Source organism: Netta rufina (assembly GCF_964035555.1).
Source record: "Netta rufina genome assembly, chromosome: 1".
NCBI classification, from domain to species: Eukaryota; Metazoa; Chordata; class Aves; order Anseriformes; family Anatidae; genus Netta; species Netta rufina.
Window position 1 is genome coordinate 54,068,942 of NC_140123.1, and position 27,354 is coordinate 54,096,295.

A 27,354-nucleotide genomic window follows, 5' to 3' on the forward strand; every position below is an offset into this window, starting at 1 on the left:
GCACTTCTTCACTGTCTTTCACAGTAAGAAAAGCAACCAAAAAAATACCTTCCGACACATACAAAGAGCCTCAGCCAAACTGAATCTCTCTCTGAAATTCTTACGAATTCCACCTTAACCAAAAGGGGAGAAAATTCCAGATTACACAGAGCTGGGCCACGTTAGTGGACTTCCATAGGACTCTACGGCTTTCTAGGAGCTGAAAGTGTAACTGAGAGCAACCCTATAAAGAACAAAGAGAAGTCAAATGGAGAAGAGCTGATTTAAACCTGATCAACATTTTGTATGTATTAATTTCAGTCAGACATACCAAAATACTGTAAGAAAACCGACATTTCTGACTTTCTATCACTAAGCCACAACCTGCAGAAAATTTTAGGTATATTAAGAGGAAGACTGCATCTTACAGGACTTGTGTGCTCTAGACAAAGAATACAGATTTCCACTAAGCGAAAGCTGGCTTTATTTTTCTGAAAAGTCCTATATTGAGAATGTCATTATTCCACATGTCATTGAAAAAAAAGAAAGCAATAGCCCAGTAACAGAAGTAATATCTGTATCTGCCATTCAAATTAAGTATAAAAAATAAAAATAAAAGAGAGAAGATGAACAAGAAAAAGAGAATAGCACTAAAGGACACACAAGGAAGCAAGATGACAAACGTAGTGAAATCACATTTTTCACTATTATTTTATCCTCTTATGTTAAATATGGGGTTACACCTTCCAATTTTATTAGTACAGCCAATACTACATAAACATAAACCCTAAAATACTTTAAAAGTTGTATTATGTTCCCACAGTGATTTGTTTTGTTACTGCAGTGATATCTGCTGGCTTGATATTAATATGTGGAAAACGAGATACACGTCGATTTTTATAAAAAATTCTGTGCACTCATGTAAACAGGAAAAAAAAATGGGGTGAAGAAAAGGATTGGGATGGATTACAGATGATTTTGTGAAAAGAGATCTTTAGCCTTCCTCATAAACATTGAGGTCCATGTAAATGGTAATTTATCTCTCAGCAGTGACTCTGGACTCTATGTGCCTTATCTGATCCACATATGAACGACGTGAGGACGTAGGCAGCTCATATGATGCAAGACATCCTTCAGTTCAAAGGTAGATGATGACAGGTCCAGAGTAAAGACCAGCCATAGCTTTGGCATAGATTATCTCCACTGCTGGTCGCCATCAAGAAGACTAATTGGCTACTGGGATTTAACAATCGAGGCATTCAATGACAGAGGAGCAAAAGGTCAGTGAAGAACTGCATTATTTAGACAAGTGTCTATGCTAAACTCACGGCTCCTGCAGGTTGGTCCTGGAGGCACAAGTGCAACCCAAGCCTCTCCCACCCCTTTTCTTTTTGGGGAGGGGGAGGGATGGACGATGACAGGGTGGGCAGAATAGACAGGGTTTTTTTTGTTTGTTTGTTTCTAAAGTAATCCCTTTTGAATTCAACAGATAAAAAAGGCAAAATTGAAAGTACATACAAGTATCAAGTGACTACGCTAGAAATTATTATTTTTACAAGGATCATTTCAATCTTCTCTCAAATTAGAGTTCAAAAGCAACCAATAATAATAATAAAAAAAAGCCCTATTTTTCTTTCAGTTTTAATTGGCTTTTCATTATGTGCTAGCAGATGCTGTAATGTGCATCTTGGGAACGTACAGCTAGGATTTTAGTTCGACAGGGAAAGTTCAGTGAGATTTCAGTAGTTGGGTGCCCTTAAGAAACTTTTTTTATTTTTTTTAAACTATGCGTTTATTATTTAAACCTCAGCACAACTGCAGAGTCTTGGGTTATAACCATCATACACAACTATTAGGACTCACCAGAAGGGTAACCAAATTGCGTCTCCAAGATATGGGTTTGCATAGCAGGCTATAAAGAACTTGCTGACATTTAATGCAGATCTCACCACTGGTTGTGTTATCACGATGTATTTTATGATTATATTTCACATACAAACACACACAAAGAACTATTACAAACACAAGGATCTCTTGAAACCATCTTGCACATACGTACATACGTACAAACTTCACTAAACTGAAAGAAAAACAACAACAAAAAACATCCCTAACCCTCACAGGAATCACAAAATAACAAAGTCATTGTTAAACTAAAAGATACTGGAATTCCTTCTACACACTTTCCCTGACATCTTCACACAATAAAATGCAGGGGTCAGCGGTACTGAAACAAGCAACGGCAGTTCCACCCTTTTGCACATATGAAACCAAGTGACCCAAGCTATTATTCCAGTCTGAGGCACTTTTTGTTCCTAATATCCAGATGCAGCAGCTTTCTTTCTTTTTTTTTTTTTTCCTCCTCCTTTTATTTTATTTTATTTTAAAAAGAAATGACTGTGGACACCTCCTTCACATTTTCCTTTTCTTCAGCATTTTCACTTCATAAAGCTGCAGTCAATGTGTTTTGTGTGTGGTGAGAAGGGAATGGCACATTCAGTGGTGGTCTCAGCCACAGCCTACATTGGTGGCTCAAGTAGTCTCAGGATTAGGTCTTTGTGTGTGATGAAAGGATATGAAAAGTCAGTTATTTAAACGCAGTCAAGCTGTTGATTTTGGGGAGGAAAAAGGTTTTGCAATTCAGTTTTCCTCAATAAATCACTGCCCTTTTCCAAGGGCAGCTGCAGATAGTTCACATGTTCACAGTGTTCTCCAGAAACAAAACAAATCATGATTTCCCCCCCTCAGTCCAACACAGGGGAAGAAATCAAAGTGAAGGGGCCATTGCATGGAGTTACTTAAATTCACTAGAAACTAAAGAAGAGAATCAACTCTCTTAAAAAGTAATGAGATCAATGAAGAATTAAAAGGACAAGAAGGTACGGGGGAAAAAAGCCACCCTTTAAAACTTATAATATAATTAACAGAAAAGAAGAATACACTCCAGCACTGGAATACACTTCAGCATCCTATATATATCCTGTCAGTTTATAGATACAATTTCCAACTAACAGCACATCACTCTGCGTGCTCATCCTCCATCACCCTGAGACCCCATTTCAAAGACGTTAAGCCTCTACAAATCTACCTCAAATCAAAGTGGGAGTCAGGTACTGAAAACAAGCCTGTGATGAGCCCTCACATATGTAGCACCCACGTTACCAGCCACTTAGGAATATCCAGGCTAACGTGTATAAAACACTACTGAATGGATTGGATTCCTCATTCCTAATACTTTCTCATGAAATGCTTTTATTCTGTTCCTTGATGGATATTCTCTCGAGCTAGCACAGTGTGTTTTTATCAATGCTGCACTGAGCTACGCATTTATAACATGCATTTTAACCATGATATTTCAAACTACAAGCCCCACACCTATCTGCATCAACAGGGCTGAAGGCAGAAGGAGGAACAACAGCTGGTTAAAACACTCGGGACATCAGCTGGTATTTTCAGAGGAGCCTAAGAAAATTAAGTAACAATTTCCCAGTCATCTGAAATGGCACCTGACTTCCTTAGGGCCCTTTGAACTTATTTATAGGATGCTCAAGTTCCTATCAACCAAATAAACCATTTCTGCCATTACTTATATTTGGGTAGCACTTTGAAGCTGTTGTTAGGCCTGCCCTCTGATTAAGCTAATAAAAATATAAATATAGCATACAGATCTAAATGAAGTAGTTGTTTAAATCCTCTTAGAAGGTTTTAAAGCACTGTAATGGCATTTATACAAGTAGACTCATACCTGAAGAGATTTAAGATATGTCAAAAAAGGTAACTTGGAATAGGAAAAAGAAGAAGTGAGGCTAAGGAGGTTAACAGCACTAAAGCAAGGGATTAAAAATATGCACGCTCACCAGCAAAAATACACCACCACTGCCAAACAAGTTCATTCAGCTCTTTGATTATCTGAGAAGCAACCTTCAAAACCTTAATTAAAATCTGATTTTAAAAACATATTTAGTGTTGTATTTAGTAAAACAGCAAGCATTGTAGAGAACACAACATCGCGTTTTATTTTTCACACAGAAGAGCTTCTAGAAGATAAGACAGGCTCATTTAGACCATTTGCAGGACTGAGGACTGTTTCTTTTTTAATTTAATGAGGTCTGAACTGGGCTGTAAATTTACAATTTAAGATATCTCAGCTGAAGTGTGTAACTCACGTTTGGTTTCTTTTCAGTTTCTTTTTCAGCTGCTACCCACTGAGCTCTGTTCAACAGCCACATAATTAAATATAGCTATAAACATGTTCTCATAAAAGAGACTTCTTTTTGACTTATAAATCTTACAGATGCAGTAATTTCTACAAATAGATAGCCAACTGCACTAACACGACATTTCTTATAAGCTGTTAAATTCCTAAGTTAAGATGAAAAAGTGACTGCCTCCTCCTAGGAAGGATCTCTTTCCCTCAGCCTCTCCAAAGACAGGTATGCTGTATTTTAGTGCACTTAAAACCTAAGGAAGAAAGGATGGAAGGAAACTCTAGACAGAGTGAGAGTTGCTCGTTTGGGAGCTATTGCGAAGCAGCAGTTCCACAAAGTCCAACCAGGTTTTCAGAAAAACACACAAGACCTATGATGCATTTTTGAGCTTGCCACCAACCTTCTAGTTTTGCTTTAATGGCTAAGCGTACAGTATCCATCCACTGTCTTGAACATAACTGATTGTTTCTTCTTCGTTGGTCCTTTGGAAAATGTAAAAACTTGATTCTTTTACTTTAAGGAATTAATTTTCATCCAGTATAGCTGTCTAGACTAATCATGCTCATTAAGACTGTAGTGCAGTGTATAAATCTTATTAGGGACTCAAAAAGAACATTATCAGTTTTTAGCATTGCCTTAAAATCTGTGCTCAATGTAATTATGAAATTCTCCAAACTAATAGATTTTAATTATTAATTCATAGGTATTGAAATGGGCTCACATTGTAGTTTTCGAGTGCCCAATCACGCCGTGTTTATTTGTGCAGAAATGATGCACACACACACTCGCTAATATAGTAAAAGGCTGGAATGCTTCACAATGGTCTCAGCAATAACTCAGAAAAAGGAGCACTTCTTCAATGCAAATCCGCTCAAGAAAAGCTTCTACACACAAAGTAAGATGAACCAGTTACTGCATTGTTTATGAAGTTTCACTTGATTCCTCCTGACAACCATTTAAACAATGAATGTTGGGAAATGTCTCTCAGAGAATCAACGACAATGGCCGGGATCAGAGCTTTTATATTTAGCTAATACTGTTTTTAGAAAGGAGAAAATATTTCTTCCTGAAGGGATTATAGGAGGTCTTATAGAAGACACCTGCAAACAAAACAACCGACAAAAGATCTCTATCATAATTGATAACAGTTATCCTTTGTAGAGATCTGTGCTTCTTCATAAATAAATGTTACATCTTTGCTATCGAATTTCAAAAGGCATCAACTAATCAGCAAGCCGGCTGATCAAGAATTAGAAGTTTTCAAAAACCTGCCAAAAAGGAAGTGTTTTTGTCTTATGGATAGCAGCCTATTATTAAACAGCAGCAAGTTCCTAAGTTTTCTCCCTGATGCCAAAGGGTACAGAGCACTACTGGAGCATACTGGACATGTAATATCTTCTTTTAAAAAAGAAAACTTACCACTTAAAACACAAACTTTTGTATTTTAACAATATATACATATATTTTTTTTTTTTACATAATTTTTGACATTTTTTTAAATAGCGTAGTTAAAAGAAATGCCTGAAGTAATCAGCATGAGGGGAGATGCAGTTTACAGTATGAGCTTGAAAGAAGAAAACAATCGCATTCACAGTAACAGCCTTCACTCTTCTATCCCAGATCAGTAAAGTTTTGGTAATCATGTACTGCCTGGACTATGTGTTCACTGGTCAAATTGCTAGGCTTTCCAATTCAGTCGTAGATGTGGTCCTCTGCTCGTGTACCACGCACACAGGTTACGTCCTTCCCCAGCTTGCTCCTGGAGCAAAGCAGCTGGTCCTCTCAGAAAACAACAACAAAAACCACTGTGTAGTTCTCAAGACAATTTGCTTCAGGGTCTGCTCCCAAAAGGAAGTATGGACAAGACCACACCAATTTTGTCTCCCTCTGCTTACACAGAGTTCTCTAACATTTTCCCAGCAAATTTTGCATCCTCAGACAACCCCGCATGCCTTTAAACCACATGACAGGGCATGCAAAACACCCACTCAGTTTCTTGCAATAAAAACACCATGCAAGTGGGCTGCAACACAACTCTCGTGTTATTACATTATTATAAATGCACAGAACGAAGGAAAAAGGGTTAATCATTTTATTTCAAGATTTCAGGACCCAGAGGATGCTCTGGCCAAGACTGGTATGTAGAATGTACATTATCCAGTCTTCTATAAAGACGACAAACTTGTGTAAACACAAACCCCTCTGCATTGCTTAGTCTAATAGAAAAGGACCTTTACGCAGAAGAAATGGTTTTGACTTTGTGGATATAACCCCTATGTAAAGAGGAGAGGATAAGGATTGCACAACAGCCTGAACTTCCAGACAAATAGAAAGACATTTATGTATTGTCCAAAGAGAGCTGAAATAAAGTATTCTATCTAATAAAGGACAGTTAATAAGACTGAAGAAAATTTGGAATCTCTGTAAACAGTAAAAAATGAGTAGTATACTAGAAAAAGATGTTTATATTTTACTTTCAGGAAATAATTTATCAGGGACTTAAAATTCCAAGTCTTAATATTTGCAATAAGCAACTCCCTAACTCACAAAAAAAAAAGGGGGGGGAGGGGGGGGGAGAGGGGGAAACAGCAGCAAGAAAAACAAACAAACAAACAAAAACAAACACCACCACCACCAACAACAACAACAAAAAACACACAGCACTTGCTGCAATTGGTAGGTAAAATACCTTCCTTTCTTCCCCCAAGTGGTATGTGGCACTTGTAAAGCTTTGAGAAACATATACTTCAATTTTAAGAGCTTTACTAAACTAGGAAAAAGAGTTTATCTTAAGAAGTGTCTTTTTACTAACTCTTTGGAACCTTCTCCTCCCCCCTGTCTAGAGTTCAGCATTAGCAATGTCATTAAGCTGCTTTTAAGAAACCTAAAATGTCTTTGGTTTCAGTTTGAAAACATCAAAAACAAGGTTGAAATCCTGATTAAGTTATCTCTAACAGATGAAGTAAAGTTAGCATTAACACCTTAAGAAACATTTCTGACAGGAGCATTACAGGTCTGATCGACTATGTGGATCCAGATGATCCACTGTCATTTCTTTCTCTAGCCTCTATGATTCTGTGTATTCTGTGATTCATGTTACTTTGATACATTATGATCTTTTCTTTTTTTTTTTTCCTTGCAGCTTTCTGCAGAATTTTATAAGGAGGATTAATACTTACTGCAACAGTAAAACTACCTTGGTGTCATATATAATCCTTTATCCTTTCATCATCATTGAAATCTCAGTGCTTTGTCCATCTTTTTTGTCTGCAGCAACTTATTTCACTTGTTCCTATTAAGGCTATTATATTCACACTATTACTACTAATCTTTTCTTTGTAAATAGCCACACCTATTTTAATCCAAAATGGTGTGGTAAGCATTTGATTCTTTGTGGAAGTAGACACATAATTAGGTTAATCTGTGCTATCTTTTCATGTGAGTTGATTGTTTCTTTACTATGGACATATTTCTTATAACAGCAATAAGCTTGCCAGATTGCTTGGAGGCAAATCAGGAGCAATTTACCAAGCATGTAGCTACTATGAACTGAAATCTTGACATAATAGCAAGCTGTGTATAGCCACTCCTACCTGCCAGTTATTACTCATGTTAGCTTTTTACTGACACATTAAATTTCAACCGCACCTTTCTTTCACAAACAAGCACTTTCCTTAAACTAAACTACATCTGTGACAAATAGCTGATTTTCACCAAAGCTTACAGGAATCTAAATTCAGCATGCAGTGCAGAAGCAACTGAATTACCTGCACAAAGTCCAAAAACGTCAATGGAAGCAAGTCATCCAGATGGCCAATATCTTTTGAGAAACGATTTAAGATTCTTCCTACAGAAATAGAGTTGGAGAAAAAAAAAGGAAAAAAAAAAAAAGTAAATACAATTCCTTGAAAGATCAAAATATCTTAAACACACCATGTTTTACCAGTTTAGTAACAGCTAAAAGGAAACAGCTGGAATCTAAAGATAAAAAGACACCTTTTGAAAACATTATGGAAGGAGATCTTTTACAACCAGTGCAATGTATTTGAAGAAGAATACTTTTTAACAAATGCCTTTCACTCAAATACAAAATATTACTTGAAAGTTGATTTTATTTTTTTTTTCTAGCAGTTTATGCTGATAGTTCAATATAATTTAACAGGCAAAACACAAAAGCTTTCTGTGTTCAATGTGTGCAGGTAAAGAGGTTTGCAGTACAGGCACCGTAATACAAGTTTCATCAAGTAACATCAGTCACAATCTGTTCCTGCCCTTGACTGAAACTCACTCATGCATGTATGTCTTAGATAGATCATAGTTGATCTAAATGATCCTTTTTAGTATTTCTGTTCTCATCCCTTCACCATTATGTGAATTCAAATCACAGGCATTTCTGAAATAAAATTTGAGATAGATTTGTTTCCACGCAGCCTTATATTTATACTTATTCAAAACCTTGACAATACTGATCTTCATTAAAACTAATAAAACAATTTTTAATCTGCTATCACTGAAGCATTTACACTCCTCTATTTTCCCAAGTTCTACTTGAGTGAAAAAAATCAGAGCAATAATTCTTTAATAATTAAAGTCACAACACTGCCACCCATAAGTGGATTAGTATCTTTCTCTATTGATGCCTCGACTCACCAGGAAAGAAACTAAGCTAAGGATGGGAATCTGTCCTTTTATAAGGTGTGCAATGCCTGTACATGCACTCGCATTGCATTTTTATCTGCATATATCTTGATTCAATTATTACTTCTAACTGGTACAAACACATTCACTTCACTGGCAACAAAAGACTTTTTTTTTCTTTTTTCAAAGGAGCTCATTAGACTGAAAGTAGTTTTTTTAAAGTTTCTATGCAGTACGTTGGAGACGTAATTCAGAGATAAGAGCCTACACTGAAGCTACTGAAGTAACTTCTGTAGCAACCGTCACTCTATTTTTGTGCTCATAGCTGTCTTGAAATTACAGATTTTGTTGCATAACACTGATATATATATATATTTTTTTTAAAGGAGTTTTTGTTCCACACCAACCAATATCCAACACAATCCTCTCCTCAGGCCTGGGACATGACTCCGAAGAAAGATGCTGGTGGCCAACAGCTTGTTCTGCTCTTACCAAGGCAGTTCCTTCAGCAGACAGCAGGAGGATTCACCCCATTTACAGCCATTGCACACAGAGAGGAAGGGTATACAGCAGCACGAGGTTTAGCAAAAACTTTCATCAGTTTCTACTGATTTCATTTATGTTATGAAGGGATAGATATATCAGAAGGAACACCAAGGAAATTTTTTTTTCAAGCGTCCTTTTCCTGTGACTTCCTTACTTGGAGATTGCCCATGGAAGAGTAGGCACACCATGCACACATGCTTGAGCTAAGAATTCTTAACATCTCGAAATATCACATTCCAGGCTATTTTCCAAAGAAACTAGACTTCATTGGCAAAAAGATGTATCATCCAAAGAGGTGAAATGCTTCCTTCAGGAAGGGTTTCCCTTAGCAGCCTGTCTTGGAGGGCAGATGAGGGAAACAACGTGGCAGCGTAGTTGGGCTCAGGATATCAGCTTTCTATCCCCATTTTAACCTCCTGTCTCCTGAACAACCTTGTTTTATATTACAGAGCAAAGGGCAGAGAAAGGGGAGGTTAGCAGTGCCCAGCCCCTTGGTGAAATGCCATGAGAGGCACCGAGGACAAGCTGCACACAGGAGGAAAGGCTCTGTCCCACAGCCTGGAAATCTTCACTTAATTCAGTCTTAAAATCTTCCTTCATCTTTTAACCCCAAAGAAGTTTTACTTGCCACGGCTGCAGAGCAGTGGCAGCCCAATATAAGAAGCTGGTCTGCGAAGGCTGTCTGACACGGCAGTGGGCCATGGCTGCCATATCGCTTAGGCCGGGGCCGCCATGTCGCTGGGGCTGCCCTGCAGCCAGGGCACGGCTTGGGTCACTACCAGTGCCCTGGGGAAGCGAGCACCATCTTCCTCGCCCCCACAGTCCCTCCTGAGGAACAGCACATCCTAACCCCTTCCTAGAAAAGTGCTTACACTCCCTTTGGACAGCAAGGACAAGGCCTTAGGGGCTAGAGGGGAGAAACCATTACAAAGTGCTCACTAACCGTCAGTAGCGATTTAACTCTTTTGTACTTTCACTTCCAGCAGCATCCTGGAGTTCAGTTCCCATTTTTCCCCCCACCTGAGATCTCTCCTGATCAATCACCAGTTAAAGTTGCTCAAGGAGGGATTTTGCAGGTGTTGAGTTTGGGTTCGGGTTTTGGCAGTTGTTTGGAAGCTGCGACCATCCTCAACCATTTCCTGAATAAGTTTCATTTTTGCAACAATGAATTTTAGGCTACAGATCTGTCTTGGCACTTTTGGTTGATCAGAGCCAAGACAGATATAAATGAGAAGTGCCTAATGTTGGCATTCATTCTGCACACAAGGGGTGGTTGTGGTAATTCATCTACCTCTTCTGGTGAAGCAGTTTGAGGAATACAGTGACAAAAGCTCAGTCTCAGTACTCCTCTGGTCTTACTCTTTCCTCCATGTATCCACTAACTCAAGATCCCGTGAGTCATCAAGTTGCTAATTAATTGCCAAAACTGTATTTTTGGCCATCGCCTTTAAGCAAGGTTACACTCAACAATTCCATTCAGTGCCTCCACAGACTGTGTTTTGACAGAGCTACAAGCTACCACCACTAGGAAAGTGGAAATTACTCTGACGTTATCAATAAAACATGAAAACATCTTTTAATCTGCCTAATCCTCTTTAAAATGTAAATACAGTAATTCTGTAAAATGACATGGACTAAAATATGAGTGAGCAGAAGAAATGGTGTACAGAAGACAAAACTTGAAAATAGTGGAACCTTTTACAATCCACCTCATACAATTAAAATGGTTTAAACACTGGGGACATGAATCAGCTGGTTCCCAAATAAATACCGAGGTGAACCTCTGACAGATGAATTTTATTGCTTTAGAATTTTCGAGTTATTGGAAAAAAAGTTGTCAAGAGTCTATTTAGCGTTTGTATATCGTATTTCCAGAAAACAGCCCTTGAAATCATTACGTCTAAGCAAACACCTTGTTTCTTGCTAAGAGGTCTGCCTCTCCCTCTCATGATGCTGCTGTTATTCCGGTGATAATTGCAATAAAAAGAAAGCCATGTATTTCTATTTTTGTTGATGCTGGTTTTCAATAATATTACCCATCTGAGTGTATAAGGGAAGACACAGGACTGGAGATTTATTTCAGATCCTGCTAATAAGGATGTAACTGAATTGGCATTTTATTCAGCATGTTCTACACAGAAGAAAGCTAATGGTAACCCACTTAAGTAAGCGAGTTCCAACACATGAGAGCAGAGAGCGCAATACAGATCTAAGAAGTGCTGTACTTTGGAAATACCCACAAAATACCCCACAGCCATCATGGTGTTGCATTGAGAGCAATTGCTACATTTACAAGGATGTCTACAAGTAAATAAGGTCTGTTTTGCAAGGTATGAAGAAACAACTGGTCCCATTTACTGGAAGCACAGCACATCAGTGGCATGTTTATGCATTATTAACCATGCAAGAGAAAATCTTCCAGACAGGAAAGTTACAGGAGTCACTTTGAGTCAGGTCTCAAAATGCTTGCAATTATGACTACAGTTTCTACCAGTATTTGCAAACCTAACTTTCTGGAGATGGTTCTTCAGACCAAAGAAACTGTTGCACCTGCCATTCAAGGACAGAATCTGCACAACTCATGTTAATAAATAAATAAGTAAATAAATAAATAAATAAATAAATCTCTCCAAAGATTCTAACATCCTGTTCTCCCAAATCCACAGACTATCAACATCACCTTCACACAATACTTAATACTTAAAAAAAAAATAATAATGTAAATAAATCCTGAAGTGAGCTTTCCTTAAGTGAGCGACACGTGCCAAGAGCCGGTATTTCTTAAACCTAAGATGGTATTTTCAATTCACAAAAATCTTCCAGCTCACTGAATGCTTGCCCCCTTTACTTATCCCAGAGAGTTTCAGTCTGAGCTTTAAAAGGACAAAAGAAATACTAAGTCTAAAAGTCGTAAGGCGATTGAAATTTCATTAAACAGCTACAAAAAAATAAAAATAAAAATCAAGAGCTGATAATGCTGATGTTACAACAGCATCCAGATTTGCAGATATGATCTGCTGCTTTAACCATTCTCAAGCCTCCACTTAGTGTGCTGTGTCAGTAGCGAGCTGCAGAAGGGAACGTGCTCTACTCAACAATTCCCTGTTTGTTTTTACATCGAGTAACTTAATCAGAACACACACTGTTGTTAGATTTCTTCCAAAGTAATTAAATAACTATTCAATGCCAATTAATCTCAGTTAAATAAGAGTCTGTCACCAAAGTGCTATGTACACATTTGAGACTATTTAATGGTCAAATACTTGGCAGTATCAAAGTTAAACAATGATTCATTAAACCTCCTCCACTACACAATAGTTAGGCTAAACTTGAAGTGAAAGAATCAAAACTCTTTTGTTCTCCATTAAAAAGACATCTAACCTCAGTAAGTGATACTCTTTTCTTACTAACTCTCTAAACTGCTTTAATTGCATGAATCAGAATGTGTTCAGGTGCGATATACCCACTTTGCTGCTGCAGGTGCCTACTGATACTTTGGAATCGATGTTCAAACCTATCATCCAAATAATGAAAACACTTGACAGTGTACCACACCTACTTAAAATGTTTATACATACTTCACGATGAAAGAAATATAATCCAAACTGAACCAACACTTGTGATGTAAACACCAGAGAAGAGGAGGATTTTTTTTTAAACCAGAAACTAGGATCCTCCACAGGAAAAGCCAAATGCCACCAATAGCATTCGCTATTGTGCAACCCAAATTCCAAGCATCAAGGACCCTAAGAGCTGCTGTACATTATTTCTAAATGTATTTGGCATTTCCAGTATTCTTTGTTGGCCGCTGCATTCACTGAAATTCTTCTGTGTAACAGAATAAAGCGGACAGATTGATTTTATATACCTTGCAAAGCCTTTCTACCCACTTTCTTCCCCATACATTGCAGAAATACTTCGTTACCTCTCTAGTCCACTGATTCATCTCTTTGGAAAAGAAAAAGGTTTAAAGAGCAGGACCTTCTAGGGATGGAAAGGTTTTGCCACTTGTGTGTGTGCGTGCACGGGTGCACACATTTCGAATGTTTTCCCCCCTCAGATCTCAGGCTAATCCCCAATCCAGGCAATTTTAAATGTATCACACTTTAGTTCGCTACACATTTTATTAATAAATGCTGCTTTGCGTAGTAATCTAGACAACTCCATAGCAACTGGTCTAAATACCAATCTTCTTGCTACAAGTACACTGCATTTCCCCGGGAAAAAAAGTATTTAAAATCTCTTCATCTAGTGTAACAGTGAAGACAAGGATGCTTCCCCACTGCCCAGTCCCCGTGAAGAAAAAGTGACAAATTAAACACCATTATCTCCTGCTCCCCACTGCAAAGGAGCAGAAACCTGTCTGAAAGCAGCTTGCACTGCTAGGAACGGATTCAATAAGGTACTTAGTCATATCTGCACAAATAATGTGCACTGCGACTCTAACTGTGATTGCACACTTGCTCCAAATCAGTTGTGCCACAGAAACGCTCTCCTGGTTTAAGGCAACTTTAATTTGGAGGGACTGCACTTCACAGCTACCTACTTTAATCAGCAAGGAGGAGAAAGCCCCCGTGCACCGTGCTCTGCTGACAGCAGGCTCCGGAGTGGTGCTGGAAACAGGGATGCAGAGCAGGGCGACCACCTTACGGTGCTGTCATCATTCTCCATCCTGCGAAGGTGCATTACAACAGACCATCCCTACCTTTTTGACAAGATGAGCTACAGGTAAAGGCGTTAACTTCCCCTAAAGAGAGAAATAATCTACTTTAACAGCCCAAATTACAGACTATAAAACCAAAGTATTTTAAAACAGACACATGGCAGTAAAATAATCCTCAGACATGCATGTATGGTAATAAAACAACGCTCAAAGGTGGGAATAAAAGAAATGACTGCGCAGGCTGTTTAAACATGTACCAGTTTAGCTACATTGAACGTTTCCCATTCTGTCAGGAGCATAAATCGACAGCTCCCCGCCTATCTTGCTGTTAAGCTATGGCATTCAGTGACTGATAAGTCTTCACCCATGCTCAATTCATACACACACAAGGAAAAGAAAAAATGGGGGGGAAAAAAGTACTGTAACTACAAGGAGCCTTCCATTCCATCAAAGCAGTGACAAAAGTGGATTGTCCATATCAAATGTTGGCAGGAAGCAGACATTACATCAACCTTGTAAAATACAACTATGAAATCAACAAAGTAATTAAAGATGGATTACTGACTTTGAAAGGAATCGTAAGTTTGTGAAATATTTCTTCAGAAAGAAAACTGGAAATGCATCTCCTGCATAGCTGTCAATTACAGATCTGCTCCGGCTTTTTTTCCATATTTCTACAAAGAAACGTCAATAGGTCTGTTATCTTTTTTTAATGTATGTTTAGCACCACATGTCCACATAAACTGCCATATACAGCATTACTGTCTTCCCCACAGGCATCCTATAAATATAAATAAGAAATGCTACCCCATTTTTTTTTTCCTTCAGCAGCCTGACTCTGACAGGAATATTATCACTTTCTTAGACATTTGCAAATAGGCACAGTGGTGCTGGGCCAAAATATGCTGAGATCATAATATCCATTTATCTAAACTGCCAGCACATAATAAATTCAGGTGGGATGCTTTCTATCCAAATTAATTTACTACTTGAAAAGGACTTTTTACACAAATGCTGTCAAACATGAAAACAGCTTAATAAATGAGAAGAAAATATGAATGCTGTGATTGTTCTTATTTTTGAGTGTAAGTTTTAAATAAAAAAGGGTAACTATTGATGATGGTAAGAAAGGAAAACAGGCTTCTTTGCAAACAAATTTCTATTTTTACTGATAATGGAGATGTCTACATTACTAGAAAACATACACTGATCCCAACTACACAGTTGTTTCTTGAGCTTTCCAGTCCACCAGAATCACTCAGGACTCCAATGAGCTACCAATTAGAATTACCCTGCTTGTAGAAAATCAAAAAACATCAGTGCTCCATCCAAGTCCCACTTATCCCTTCTCTAAATGATGCGGCACAGTTAATTTGTTGGTTTTGTCTTTCCTGATGTTGGAAAAACATGTGTTTTAACATCGGTTACCACCAGCGAAAGTCTCTCTCTCCATTTAAGATACAATGCAGAAAGAGTATGTAAATTCTTCATTAAAAACAGAAGCACACAAAGAAAAAAATCTCTATGAAAAAAAATTGTAACCTTCCTTCTTTCTTAAATTGATTTCATGCAAAGTCTCAAAATACTTTCTGCACTGCATTTGCCTTTCATATTGTATGTCATTACCAACTAACCATGTTAGCTCTCATTTCAGCATTCATAACAGAATTCACGGTACGTTTTTAGCTTAAGTGCTACACCCTATTCAGTAACAAAACAATTTATTTTACAAAAGCAAGATAGATCTGGGATAATATATCCATTAGCAATTTAAGAAATATTGACCAGTGTAATATCAGCTCCTACGACAGTAACTGGCATTCACAGCTTTTTATTTTTCACATTACTGTGAAAGAAAGTATTGGAATCATTTAAAGTAACAATCTTCTGGCTATATAACACTGCTTTATCCTATAACCCAAGTACAAAGCCACATCGCCACTTCGTAATTAGAATGACAATGAAAGCGGGCACCTGATGTGGCACACATTGCCTCCCTGCCTTCCCCCCCAGAGTAATTCTAATTTTTTTCATATGTAATCTGCGATGAAGATTGCTGGAACAAAGTTCTAACAATTCCACGAGTTAAATTCTGGATATTTTCTGCCTTTTTATTTTTTTTTCTTTACACATTCGCTGTTCTCCTGAGTTTAATGAATAAAATCTACATTTGAGGATGCTGAAAAAAATATAAAACTAAAACCAAGCCACCAACTGCAATGTCCTGTCAAAATACGTGAAAACACAACTTGATACTGTACTATACAGCAGAAATTAACAAAATAAGGCCCAAGACCGAGTTAAAACAATAAGTATTTATACAGAAGAGGGGCTACAACAGAAGTTGACACTTTCCCCCTTTCCCTCCTGAAGGAAAAAAAAAAAAAAAAAAAAGTAACTCCTTGAAAATGCTGAACATCTTTTTCAAGACCAGTGGGTAAGTAGCACCCTATCTACTGAATTTCCTATTGATTTACACCAACTTTTTCTACTTCAGATGCAAATTTATCACCATGTGACAAAGCATAACATAATAGAAACCTGGAAGAGTATATATATGAAATATAGGCCTATGTAGACTTTTTACAGGCCAGGCTATGATTAAACTCTTTACAAATCTATTAAACCACAAACACATCCACCTGTGAAAGAGCATTTGTGTTGTCCAGTTCTCCTTTCTGCTATAAACCCAGCTGGGATTGAAATACATCCCAGTTGTTGCTTTGCTGCTTTTGTTTTAAGGCGCCCAATGAGTTGAACTAAAGACATCAGAAATCAGGATGGACTGATAGCTCTGAGGAGTGATGTTGCTTGAATTTTTACATGACAGGAGAAGAGCTACTTTAGAGCTACATTGAGGTCTGGGGGGGTTATACATCAATATGCATCAGTACAAGGATTAAAATGAAAAAAAAAAAAAAGGAAGAACAAGCCACCTTTCTGGTAAGGTTTTCCAACAGAACATGGTTTTCCTGTGATATCAAGGAACCCTATAGAGATGGTATCAGAATAGGCTATATATACTGTATTTCAGAAAGGTATCAGGCAAAAAAAAATCACAAAACTCCTGCAAATCTGCTCATATTTGCTGATTTTCTTACCATCCTTCCCCCCTCTTTCTTAGGCATCAAAGTTAGATGGGGTAAATCAACACTTCAGTCTAACACAACAATAACCAAGTAGAACGTCACTGAATAGAAAGTTTTTCCTTCCTGAAATCTTCAGTGTGGCTGATAGAGTGACCGACCATCCCGAAAACAAGTATTATCCTGTATTTTACCAATCAGATGTAATCAGAAGCTCTCCCACATACTGAAGAAAACAACTCCCATGTACCCTGTTTTCTCCCTCTTCTGAAGCCACGGAAGGGAATTCCATACAGACTATTGTTGGGAAAACTGAGCCAGGACTTCTGGCCTCTATCTAGCCCATCCATTTCAGAGGATCAAGTCTTTGGGCAGCTCAAAGAGCAGAGGCATTTTATGTCCTCATCTGACTTTGAAAACGCTCATCTTCTGCTTGGCATGCTACTTTGGTTCGATCGTTCTCTTTTCTTTAGCATCGCTTTCTTTTTCTTTCTCTCCTCTCCTGGAAAATGTGAATTGTTTAGCCAGGAACGACTCTCTCCAAAGTTCATTCCATATGTACACATTTAATGAGTCTGGAAATACCTTTTTTTTTTTTTTTTTTTTTTTACTCAAAGAGCCACTGCAAACCTCCAGGTTTGGCTAGCCAGAAATAACAACAGATGAAACCAGGTAATGTTTCTGGTTTTGTTTTCTTTTTCCCATCTCCCATGGAAATTCATTACTACTGAACCCAAGAGAAATGCTGGTAGAACTACCAGAAAATTAGAACTCTGTGTATTTGTTTGTTATGCAAAAATCAAAGCATTTGCTTTTAAAATTTTCTGTGTTATTAAAAAGAAAAAAAAAAAAAGGAACATCTCCCTCACAAACTCAAAAATTTTGCTTCAATTTAGGACAATTTGAGCCACATCTTGGAGCAAAAATTACAGAAAATTTGGGAACAATGAGACTCGGTATCATTGACAAAACCTCAGAGGAAAAAGATACTGGGAGACTTGTCATCCTACGGCCAAAGCCCTGGGTCAGGCCACTTCCACGAGCAGTGGAGGCATCATTCTCACCGACCACAGAATGTGGGTCACCCACCTCTCTGGTGAGCATGTAATTGCTCCTCTGCAGGCAGTTCTGCAGCAGGCCTCCTTCGGTCATGCCTGTCGAAGCTGTTCTCCCCTTGGATGAATCAGCGAGCAAGTATGGCAGCGGAAGAAGGCAAATGAGTGTTTGCCTGAAGGCTACGGCAATCAGCATGGGAGGGACTTCACCTGGATTCAAATCCTTTTTTTTTTTTTGTTCCCCTAATTTGGGGCATGGATCCTTTCCTGAGGACTGGGCTGTAGGGTATAAGGAGGGATGACTTCACCTCCTCCTTCAGTTTTGTGATTGGCATCAAATTCCCCTTGCAAATCTCGCCTGAGAAACAAGCAAAAAAAATCTTTTGTCTCAGAACAGCTGAAGGCAACAACCACTTCCCAAGCGTTTTCTTCAAGCAAGAAGTGCTGTCCAAAGGAATCTAGATAGAGTCTGACAATGCATTTCTTTGGGCCATCAGCTTCCAGGGGAGAAAAAAATCACTATAATGTAAACTTCTTTACAGCCCAAACTATAATTAACAACACTGAAGTGGAAATGTGGGGTATAATATACATTCAAATAAGAAAAAGGTAAAATATGACCTCTTCTCTACTGCCTATTAGATTCATTACATTAAAAGAAAGAAATTTTAATAATTAAATGCTAAGCACTGTGAAAAGTTGCATCTGACTTTACTGTACCCCCTCTACTGGGCAACTACTAAAAAGCTTCACCTGAAAAACAAAAAAAGAAAACCATACAAGGAGCAAGTAGCTGCAAGTGATGACTGCACTAAACCACCACTGGTGTATAAATCAAACCTGAATAACTTTTAATGTTTGTATAAAAGTATAGCTTAAGTTCATCCCCCTAGAATCCCTGACAGCTGAATGCTGGAGATTTTGTACCTAAGGAAGTAGATTAAATTACTTGAGAAACATATGCTGTTTTTTACCTAAGGACGTAGGTTAAATTACTTAAAAACATATGCTGATGTTTACATTGCTCAAAATTAAGTAAAAATCCAGTATGACCCTATAAAATTCTGGGTTTTATGCCTTTTAAAGAATAAGAAACAAACTTAGAATGGGAAACCGAATTATGCTAACAGCAACATTTCTTCACTTTTTTGTAAACAGAGAAAAGAATTTCACACACATCAAGGAGGGAAAAAAAATGGCTTCTCTGAGCAATCATTCAAGCAAAAGTGACTAAAATTTACAGTCTATTTTGTCTTTGTTCAATTCAAAGATAGACTTCAATGTGAAGCTCTGATTTACAGCTGTCCAGCAGTCTGAACGCCTAAATAAATAAACAGGCAAAAATAGGAGAGTGCAGGCTGTAACAATGGGCTCCTGAGAATGCTATCATTTGTTATTTGCATGACAGAAACTCCCAAAGAAGGCCTAATATATCTGAAGTGGGAGGCAAAGCCACTAGGATGCATGCTGGACAATCACATAGCCAGCGGCGTGCCCTTCCCTCAAGAGTTTCTTGTGTCAGTGAAGGGAAACCAACACAATCGGCTGTAAAAGGAACAAAGAGCAAAGGGAAGATGCAGCAGTAAGCTGGAACATAAAGTTGCAAGACAAGATGTGTGCCTTCTCGTCTATTTTTTATTTTTTTTTAAATGAGGGAAAACAAAGGGGTCAGGGAATTAATGAGTTTCTCCACCCAGATGTTTAACTCGTGTCAGTTTGCAGATAAATGCGGTTAGGATGATACTGGTATATCTTGAGAGATGATTTGAAGATGAAGGAAAGGCAGCTTGTGGATGAACTTTGCTGCACAGGGAGCAGGAAGTTACAAAGATGTAAGCAAGAAAGATAAGCAGGCAAAACGATGGTGGAGGGTGGAAGAAACACAGGAATGTGCCAACAGCTCCAGTTACCAGGTGCAGAAATAGTAAAAGCTTTGCGGGGAAAGAGGGCTAATGCTCAAATGACGCCACGCTCATTTCTGCACCTCCTGGAGTCTGCTCTCAAAATACACCGGGGCTGTGAGATCAGGAGCCTTCTCTCCATCTGGCCCCGGGGAGGAGCTGCAAGACAGCACTGACAAAAGACTAGCTGGTAGTAACAGTCCCAGAATTTGCCAAACCTGGGATGTTTGGATATTACAAGAGCTTGGCACGCATTGATTTGAATTTTAGCCCTGTGCAGATCGGCTGTTTGCACATTCCCTCTCCTTCATTCGCTGCCTTCCTCGTTTCGTCTTCATCTTCCTTCAACATTTCTTCTTCTATTCCCCTTCACCGTGGCATGGCACAAGCTCTTGGGCACAAACAAGCATGCTTAAGAACAGAATACCACCCAAGCACAACCAAGGCATGCAGCCAGACAAGGTGAGGTACAGAGGATACTGAGGTAGTGGGGAGGGGAGACGTTCCTTCAGAAAAATAACCCAAGCAGCACCTTATGACATTGACTCAGCTGGGACAAAGCCGATGAGAAGGGAAGGCAAACAGAAGGGGACTGCCAGCAGAAGAGTGGCTGAATTAATGTTTTGCAAATGCAGAGTAACAAAAAAAACAGCCAGATAGGGAAATGGCAACAGCTACGTGAGTCATCAAAGCAACAAAGGGATGCTTTACACTGAAAAACATGGGAAATCCTTACAGCAAATGAGATATCGGGTTGTGAAATAGTTCCCAAATTAAAACTGCGGAAACCACAACGCCATTGTCACTTAAAGAAGGACTGCAAAATGCATTCAGAATACACCACACAGCCATAAGTCATTTGATATATGCTGACTATTCACAAGGTTATACTTAGACAGATGAGGCAAGACTCACAATCTGTTGAGAGCAATGCCTTTGAAGAACAGTTCAGAGGATTTTAGTTTCTTCTTGCATTAAACTGCTCTTACCGGAGCATATTTCACTACACAACTACAAAACTGTAGGGGTAATAGCCTGTTCTGTCTCCAGTTAGTCTTCAGAGTATACTCCAATTAGTTCCTTTAATTTCATTCACACATGGTCTTAAGCTTTCACAAGGTCGATTAAGATTTCAGGTAGAGAAATTCTCAGTAAAAGCTTTCTTCCTTCCTCCAAAACAAACGTGTCCATCTTCAGGTCTTAACAGTTGACTTTTCCAATTATTTTATGCATTCACTTTGTGTATCTAACATTAATTTTCATATACGTATTTCCTTTTTTAAAATCTTAAAAGCTTATCTGCAGAAACTCTATCAGACACATTCTGAGGGAAGATGAAAGGAGGTTCCAGGGTTGCAAGGAACCGGACAACTGAGGAGCAATGCAACGACAGTAACACAAGTACTTTCAGCTATTAGTATCTAATGCATTTAAATTTTAAATCTTTTCATGGACCTGAAGCATAAGTTATATTTTTGGAATAAATACTACAGATTTTGCAGAAGATCATTGCTCATAAACTGATTCTAGACTTTTTTTGGGAAAGGCTGTTATAAAACAAAGACATTAATGTTATTCTGCGTTTTAAAAAGGCATTAACAAAATTCCTGATAAAGTAGGATTACGATGGAAAAACACACATCCAATAATAAAATTAAATATCTATAGAAAAATATCTACATTTTTCCTTCCCTCCTCACGTAACCGCATGATCGGAGAACTTGCTCCTGTATCAATTCGTGGATACTGTTAAAAATAGGAAACAGCAGTGTAACTTTAACACCACCAACAAAAACTCTATGGAAGGCAAACCATGTCAATAATCCAAGCACTGCTAATATTACAGAGTATTAATTATTAAAAGATAGCATTGTATATATTTAATTATAATATCTAGAGCACAACCGTTGGCTCTAATAGTTTTCAAAACATAGCTCAACTTTATTAGATGCTTTTCGTATGCGTTCTGAAGTTGGATAATCATACGCCAATAATCCAATGCCTCTTAACTCCCTGAATGTCTGTTTTGTCTGTGGCTGCCTCCAGAGTGGAAGTCCTTAAATAGCAAAATATTAAAGTTCAATTTCTGAAGTTTTTAGTGGTGAACTGTACAGTGGTCACGCTTTCAAGGACAACAAGTTTAAGTGTTTGGATTTTTCTAAAATCCTTCAGGACCTTCTGGACAACTGCACTTAAAAAAAATGTGTATTTTATTTTTTTCAAAGAAAGACCACTGAAATGTCTCAACATCAAGGTTTCGTGCTCTTTCATAATCTGTTATTTTCCTGCAAAACTGTCATATCACAATTAGTGTGGAAAGTTGCAGTCTCATGAAACAAAAGTCCTTAGAACAGCACTTGATTCACACGTTGAGGTCTACTCCACTTTACAGAAGACTCCTTACTTCAGCAGGGTACCACCACCCTCATACCTTCAGAGGTCCGTCCACAATGGGCCACCCGGCAGGATTAGGACTTGAATTAAGTCAAGATATCACAAGTTACCTGATCGAGAAACCCAAATGAACACTGATAACAAGACTTAGATACGCTGTAAAATAATATTACTAATGTGCTACTGCTTGCACGGGTCACAATCTTTCCTCCTCAGCACATTCAGGCTCCCAAACGACCATTATGTTGAGAAAAGAAGAACTGAAAGGTTCTGACATCAGAGAATTCAAACTGGATTTGAATCCCATTGAGGAGGTATGACTCATCTCTGAGGTTTAAATTAGATTATCAACAAAGTGAAGCAGCACAGTAAATCTATAATAAAAGGCGAATGCCTACAGGAAAATAATTTTTGCCCCTAGTGGCAGATGCCTGAACTTTAAAGGATCTGAGACTAAGCTCTTTGTCTAAGCCTTCCTGACAGAAAACAATTGAAATAATTTCTTTAGTTGGTCCAACTTTGCTCCATATGCCACATGGAAACAATATCTAAACCCTGTAAAAGAAAGTATATTGTCACTTCTAAACCAATTGAGGATCAAACAATTTACAGAAACCAAGACTTATTTTGTTGACAATTAAGCTCTATCACCAAGACTTGAGATTCAATGAAATTTGACAATTGTGAAGAAAGAGGCTTTTGTCTCAGTAAGTCTGAAGCATTTGGAAGAATCAACAGAAAATCAGAAGACCAAATTAGATCGAAGTATCAGAGCCTTTGAGGATAGTCTAGAATTCAGGAATTGAAATAACTGCTTTGCTTTGCTTTGCTCTGTTCCCTCTCTGAATTACTTTGGGTGTTAGAGCAGAAACAGAAATACAGCGAGAAGTAAATTTGGTCTGAGGAGCAAGCATTACACCCACTGCATCTCCTCTTAGATCAACAGTGGGTTTTGTTTGTCTAGTCTGCTGGTCAAGGCCCATTACAAAGAACCTCCATCCCTTCAAAGACCAGATGAAAAACAAGTACAAGCTGCTGCTCTACACAGTATCTAAGGGATGTGAAGGGCCTTTTAAGTCTTTTTCTTCCAGGCTGAAAACCATCCCATTTACTTTGTAGTTAGTTAGAAACAACCCAAAGAAGGTTGCAAATTCTGACTTATTCTAGCACTAAAGGTCACTAGCTTGCATCTCCTCCTTGTGGAGTCAAAGAACGAATCCTGTTTCTCCAAGAAATGTAATACTAGCTTGCTCTCCTTCTGCACATTTAATTGGAAAAAAAAAAAAAAAAAAAAAAGGTAAAGACAAACAAAAGGTTCAAAACATCTCCATGCCTACTTTACAACTAATAAAAACCATTCAAACGGCAATTGAATATCTTACAGAGCAGAATTACAAAAAACACAAGCAAAGCGCAAAGTTATTAACAAACTCACCTGTCCTCACAGGAGTACATTTTAAGCTGAAAAAGGCTCAGATCATTTCAGAAAGTCTGGACTTTGCATTTCAAAAAATGTTTGTGTGTTTGTTGGAAGTCCATAATAATATTTCTTTATTGCATGGCTAAGATGGGAAAACAATTAACGAAAACTTATTTTTTCATAGGAATGTTTCTTAGTTTTAAGCAAAAGACCACTTCTGGGAAGTGACAGATTGGACATTTCCACTCTCAAATACTCAGCAGGTGAACACAATCATCTGTATAAGCCCTCATAATCTGTGAGAAACACTTATTTCTGAACAATCACTTCTAAACACTATTCCTTAAGCCTTTGGTAGTAGCTGAGCAACACTCATTATTAAACGGAGGTGCAGCAGAGTTTAGTTTTTCTTATCTCAATTAAAAAAAAAAAATGTTGGGATTGTTTTTCTCTTCTTTTTTTTTCTTCTGAGGATATTTTTGGTTTTCAAATATAAGCAGCATTTAGTGAACGGCTTTGAATTCAGCATTAAACCACACTCGTAGCTTAATTATGAAAAAAGATCATTGTCACTACACATTTGGAATATTAAAACTTGTAAGCTTTATAAAAACCTCAAGGCACTTTTTTTTCCTCTCAAGTTTGGTTGTATTTTGAAAGTACTCCTTAGATAAAGTACTCCTTAGATAAGATTTCTTAATATTAGACCAAGTCCAGTATAACTAGTTTTCTGTTGAAAATATTGGGAAGAAAATGTTCCTCTATATTATTAGTTCAATAGAAAAAAAAAAAAAAAAAAAGACACTTCTAAAGCTAAAATCATCTGTATTAAACAATTCTTGTACTTTAAATTTGCAGAGATTTCTGTAGGTATCTTTTGCCCTGTATGACCATCATGTATTTTTTTTTTTATCCAACAGTAGGGGAGCATCAGCTGACTGAAAGTATCTGCCATCAACTTTTCCTTAAGCCATTTTTACCATCCTTTTAAGTCAGGAAATACCAAAAATATCCTGGAAGGCTAAGAGCAATGGTTTACTTTTGGCTGGTTGTTGAAACTGGCAAAATGAGTAATTGTTATTCCGAGAGGAGTCTGGGGAATGAAGAAAGAGAGGAAGGAAAGAGGCATTATACTACTATCAAGCAAAACATATATATATATTTATTTATTTAAATTATTTTTCATTCCTTTCTCTTTGGTGGTGAAAATCTGAATATTGAGTACTGTATAATACCCATCCGTAAGCCCATAAGACAGCTAGGAACCCTGAGTTCCCACACTCGGGTACAAGAAATACAGCTCTTTTGCCATAAACTTCAGGGCAGAAATCTAACTTTGGAGCTCCAAGTCATGCCCCCTAAGTCTGCCTCTCTGTCATGTACCTGATAAACCTAAGCTAATGTTAACCTCTGTCAATACCATTTTTTTGCCTGGTCATTTCTCATTATATATGTTATTCAAACTGGAATCCTAAATTACTAGAAAATAGAAGTAATCATGGATTTGAAGAAGTTCCATTATTTTACTCACCGAGCCCTTAACCTCCATTATTGAAAGGATAACCTTACTTGAACAAACAAGCCATTTCTACTTTATACTTAACAATAACTTAACCAAGTAATGGCATACAGCAAACCTGATCTGAATGGGCACAGGAACCCCGGCACTTCACTTTGCTTTTAGTCTCTCCTTTTGTAAATTGAAAGAGCTGGGGTCCTACCTCATTAGGCACTGCAAAGATTTGCTCACATTTACAGGTCATAACAAAAACAGAAGGCTCTTCACTAAGTTGCCCAGCATTAAGAATATGCCCCCTGTTTCAATAAGAAAGCAAACACAACTGGTGATAGACAGCAACAGTACTTCTGATACTGTTCATTATCCCACGTAGTGAGATGATCACCACGTATAAAACATTTAATGCTCAAAGTGAAGGCAGACACTCACCACCTTCTCTCTAAAGAGCAGCATGACAGATTATAAACATAAGTGTACTGGAAGAAGAGACGACTGAGGTCGTGTAAAGTTTATTTATTTATGCTTTAAATTTTCACATTAAAAAAGAAGGGAGAAAAAAACACAATACTGAGCAAATTCCCCCAGCATCTAATTACTTGCTGTCCTCTGCTCATGTCCTAGAAGGGATGGGATGGAAACAGTACTCCGGTATGAGAAATTAGTTATGACATCTTAAAAACAGATGTAAAAACTTTGTCTGAAAATTCAGACTGAACTGTGTTTTGGGTTGTGAACACTCAAAAGTGATGAACATGAAATGACACTGAGAAATGAATACACGCAGGGACAAGGAACGTGTATTCCTGATGAAGGGAAGCTTACCACAAAGCTGTGTTTCTTTTTATTTTTTGCCCACGCATGAATTAGAAATATTCTTCATTGCATCATTTGCATATTAAACAGACAATAACTTCATTGAGAAAAAACAAGTTTACCACACACACAGAAAAATCTCATCACATCTGATAAAAAGAAAACTGACGAAGAAAAGAGTTAGGCCATCTATCCTCCATCTGTTATACCTTATAATTGCCAACAATAACGTTCATATTCCAAATCTTCACCCTCTCATTTTTCCATGTGCCGTCAGATTGTTCTGCACTCTGTAGCTCAACACCAACACATACGGGTGAATAGCTATGCTTGGAAGCAAGCAGGATGTATGCAGAACACAGCGCAAAGAGCTTGTGAGAGATGAAGAACAGCATTCCCAGACACAAAAAGTAGAGAATAAATTCAGGTACACTGTGGGTAAAATTCAAGGGACATCCTGGTGTACAGAAAAAGCATGACCTTATGAGTTTAACTTCAGCCTCCTTTGAGTTTACTAGTGTCCTATATATTGCCCAAGTAGCTCACAATAAAAGTTTACAGTGTATTGTTGACCTCAATAAATGTTTTTTAACCGGAGAATGAGGAAGGAAGAAGGCAAGCTACATGTGCAAGCACATCAGCAGTCACTCACACATCTTCTGCAGCAGTGAGAAGTCCAACAGGAAAATGAAAACACCTCATGAGCGTACAGCACACTTCTGTTGTGAACCAAACAGTCAAGACTGAAGACTTAAATACCTTTCTCCTATATACCACTCAGCTTGCTTTACACACTGGCTCTGTGAGTACATTCTCCTACCTAGTATTTAGCTGGTCAGTGGATAAAACAGCCTCAGCCTCTTCATACATTTCACAAATCCCCTCATTCCACAACCTCTGGCCAGGGTCTACCACAACTAAATGTTCTGCTCCGGCAGAAATCAAAAGCTGTGCCAATAAAACATGCAAGTGAGAACCAGCTAGGAAAGTGTTCAACAAGTGCCCAAATTGAAATGAGCATTAACAAAAACCAAACCTCCAAGAACATGCAGTTTCCAGTTTCAAGGCATCTACCTCAAGGCAGGTATTGCCACAAGCAACAATTAAAATGTCCATTACCTAATGCTATTCT

At 38.0% G+C, this 27,354-nt stretch overlaps 1 protein-coding gene across 2 annotated transcripts in view; it reads right to left on the reverse strand.

Moving 5' to 3' along the window:
• The window catches only part of ABCC4 (ATP binding cassette subfamily C member 4 (PEL blood group)), a 148,625-nt gene that overhangs the window by 59,693 nt on the left and 61,578 nt on the right, over nucleotides 1-27,354 (reverse strand). For both annotated transcript variants that reach the window (XM_084282236.1, XM_084282237.1), the window contains one exon: nucleotides 7,955-8,034. In XM_084282236.1, the coding sequence (XP_084138362.1) occupies nucleotides 7,955-8,034 (80 nt within the window). The remainder of the gene's footprint in view (nucleotides 1-7,954; nucleotides 8,035-27,354) is intronic.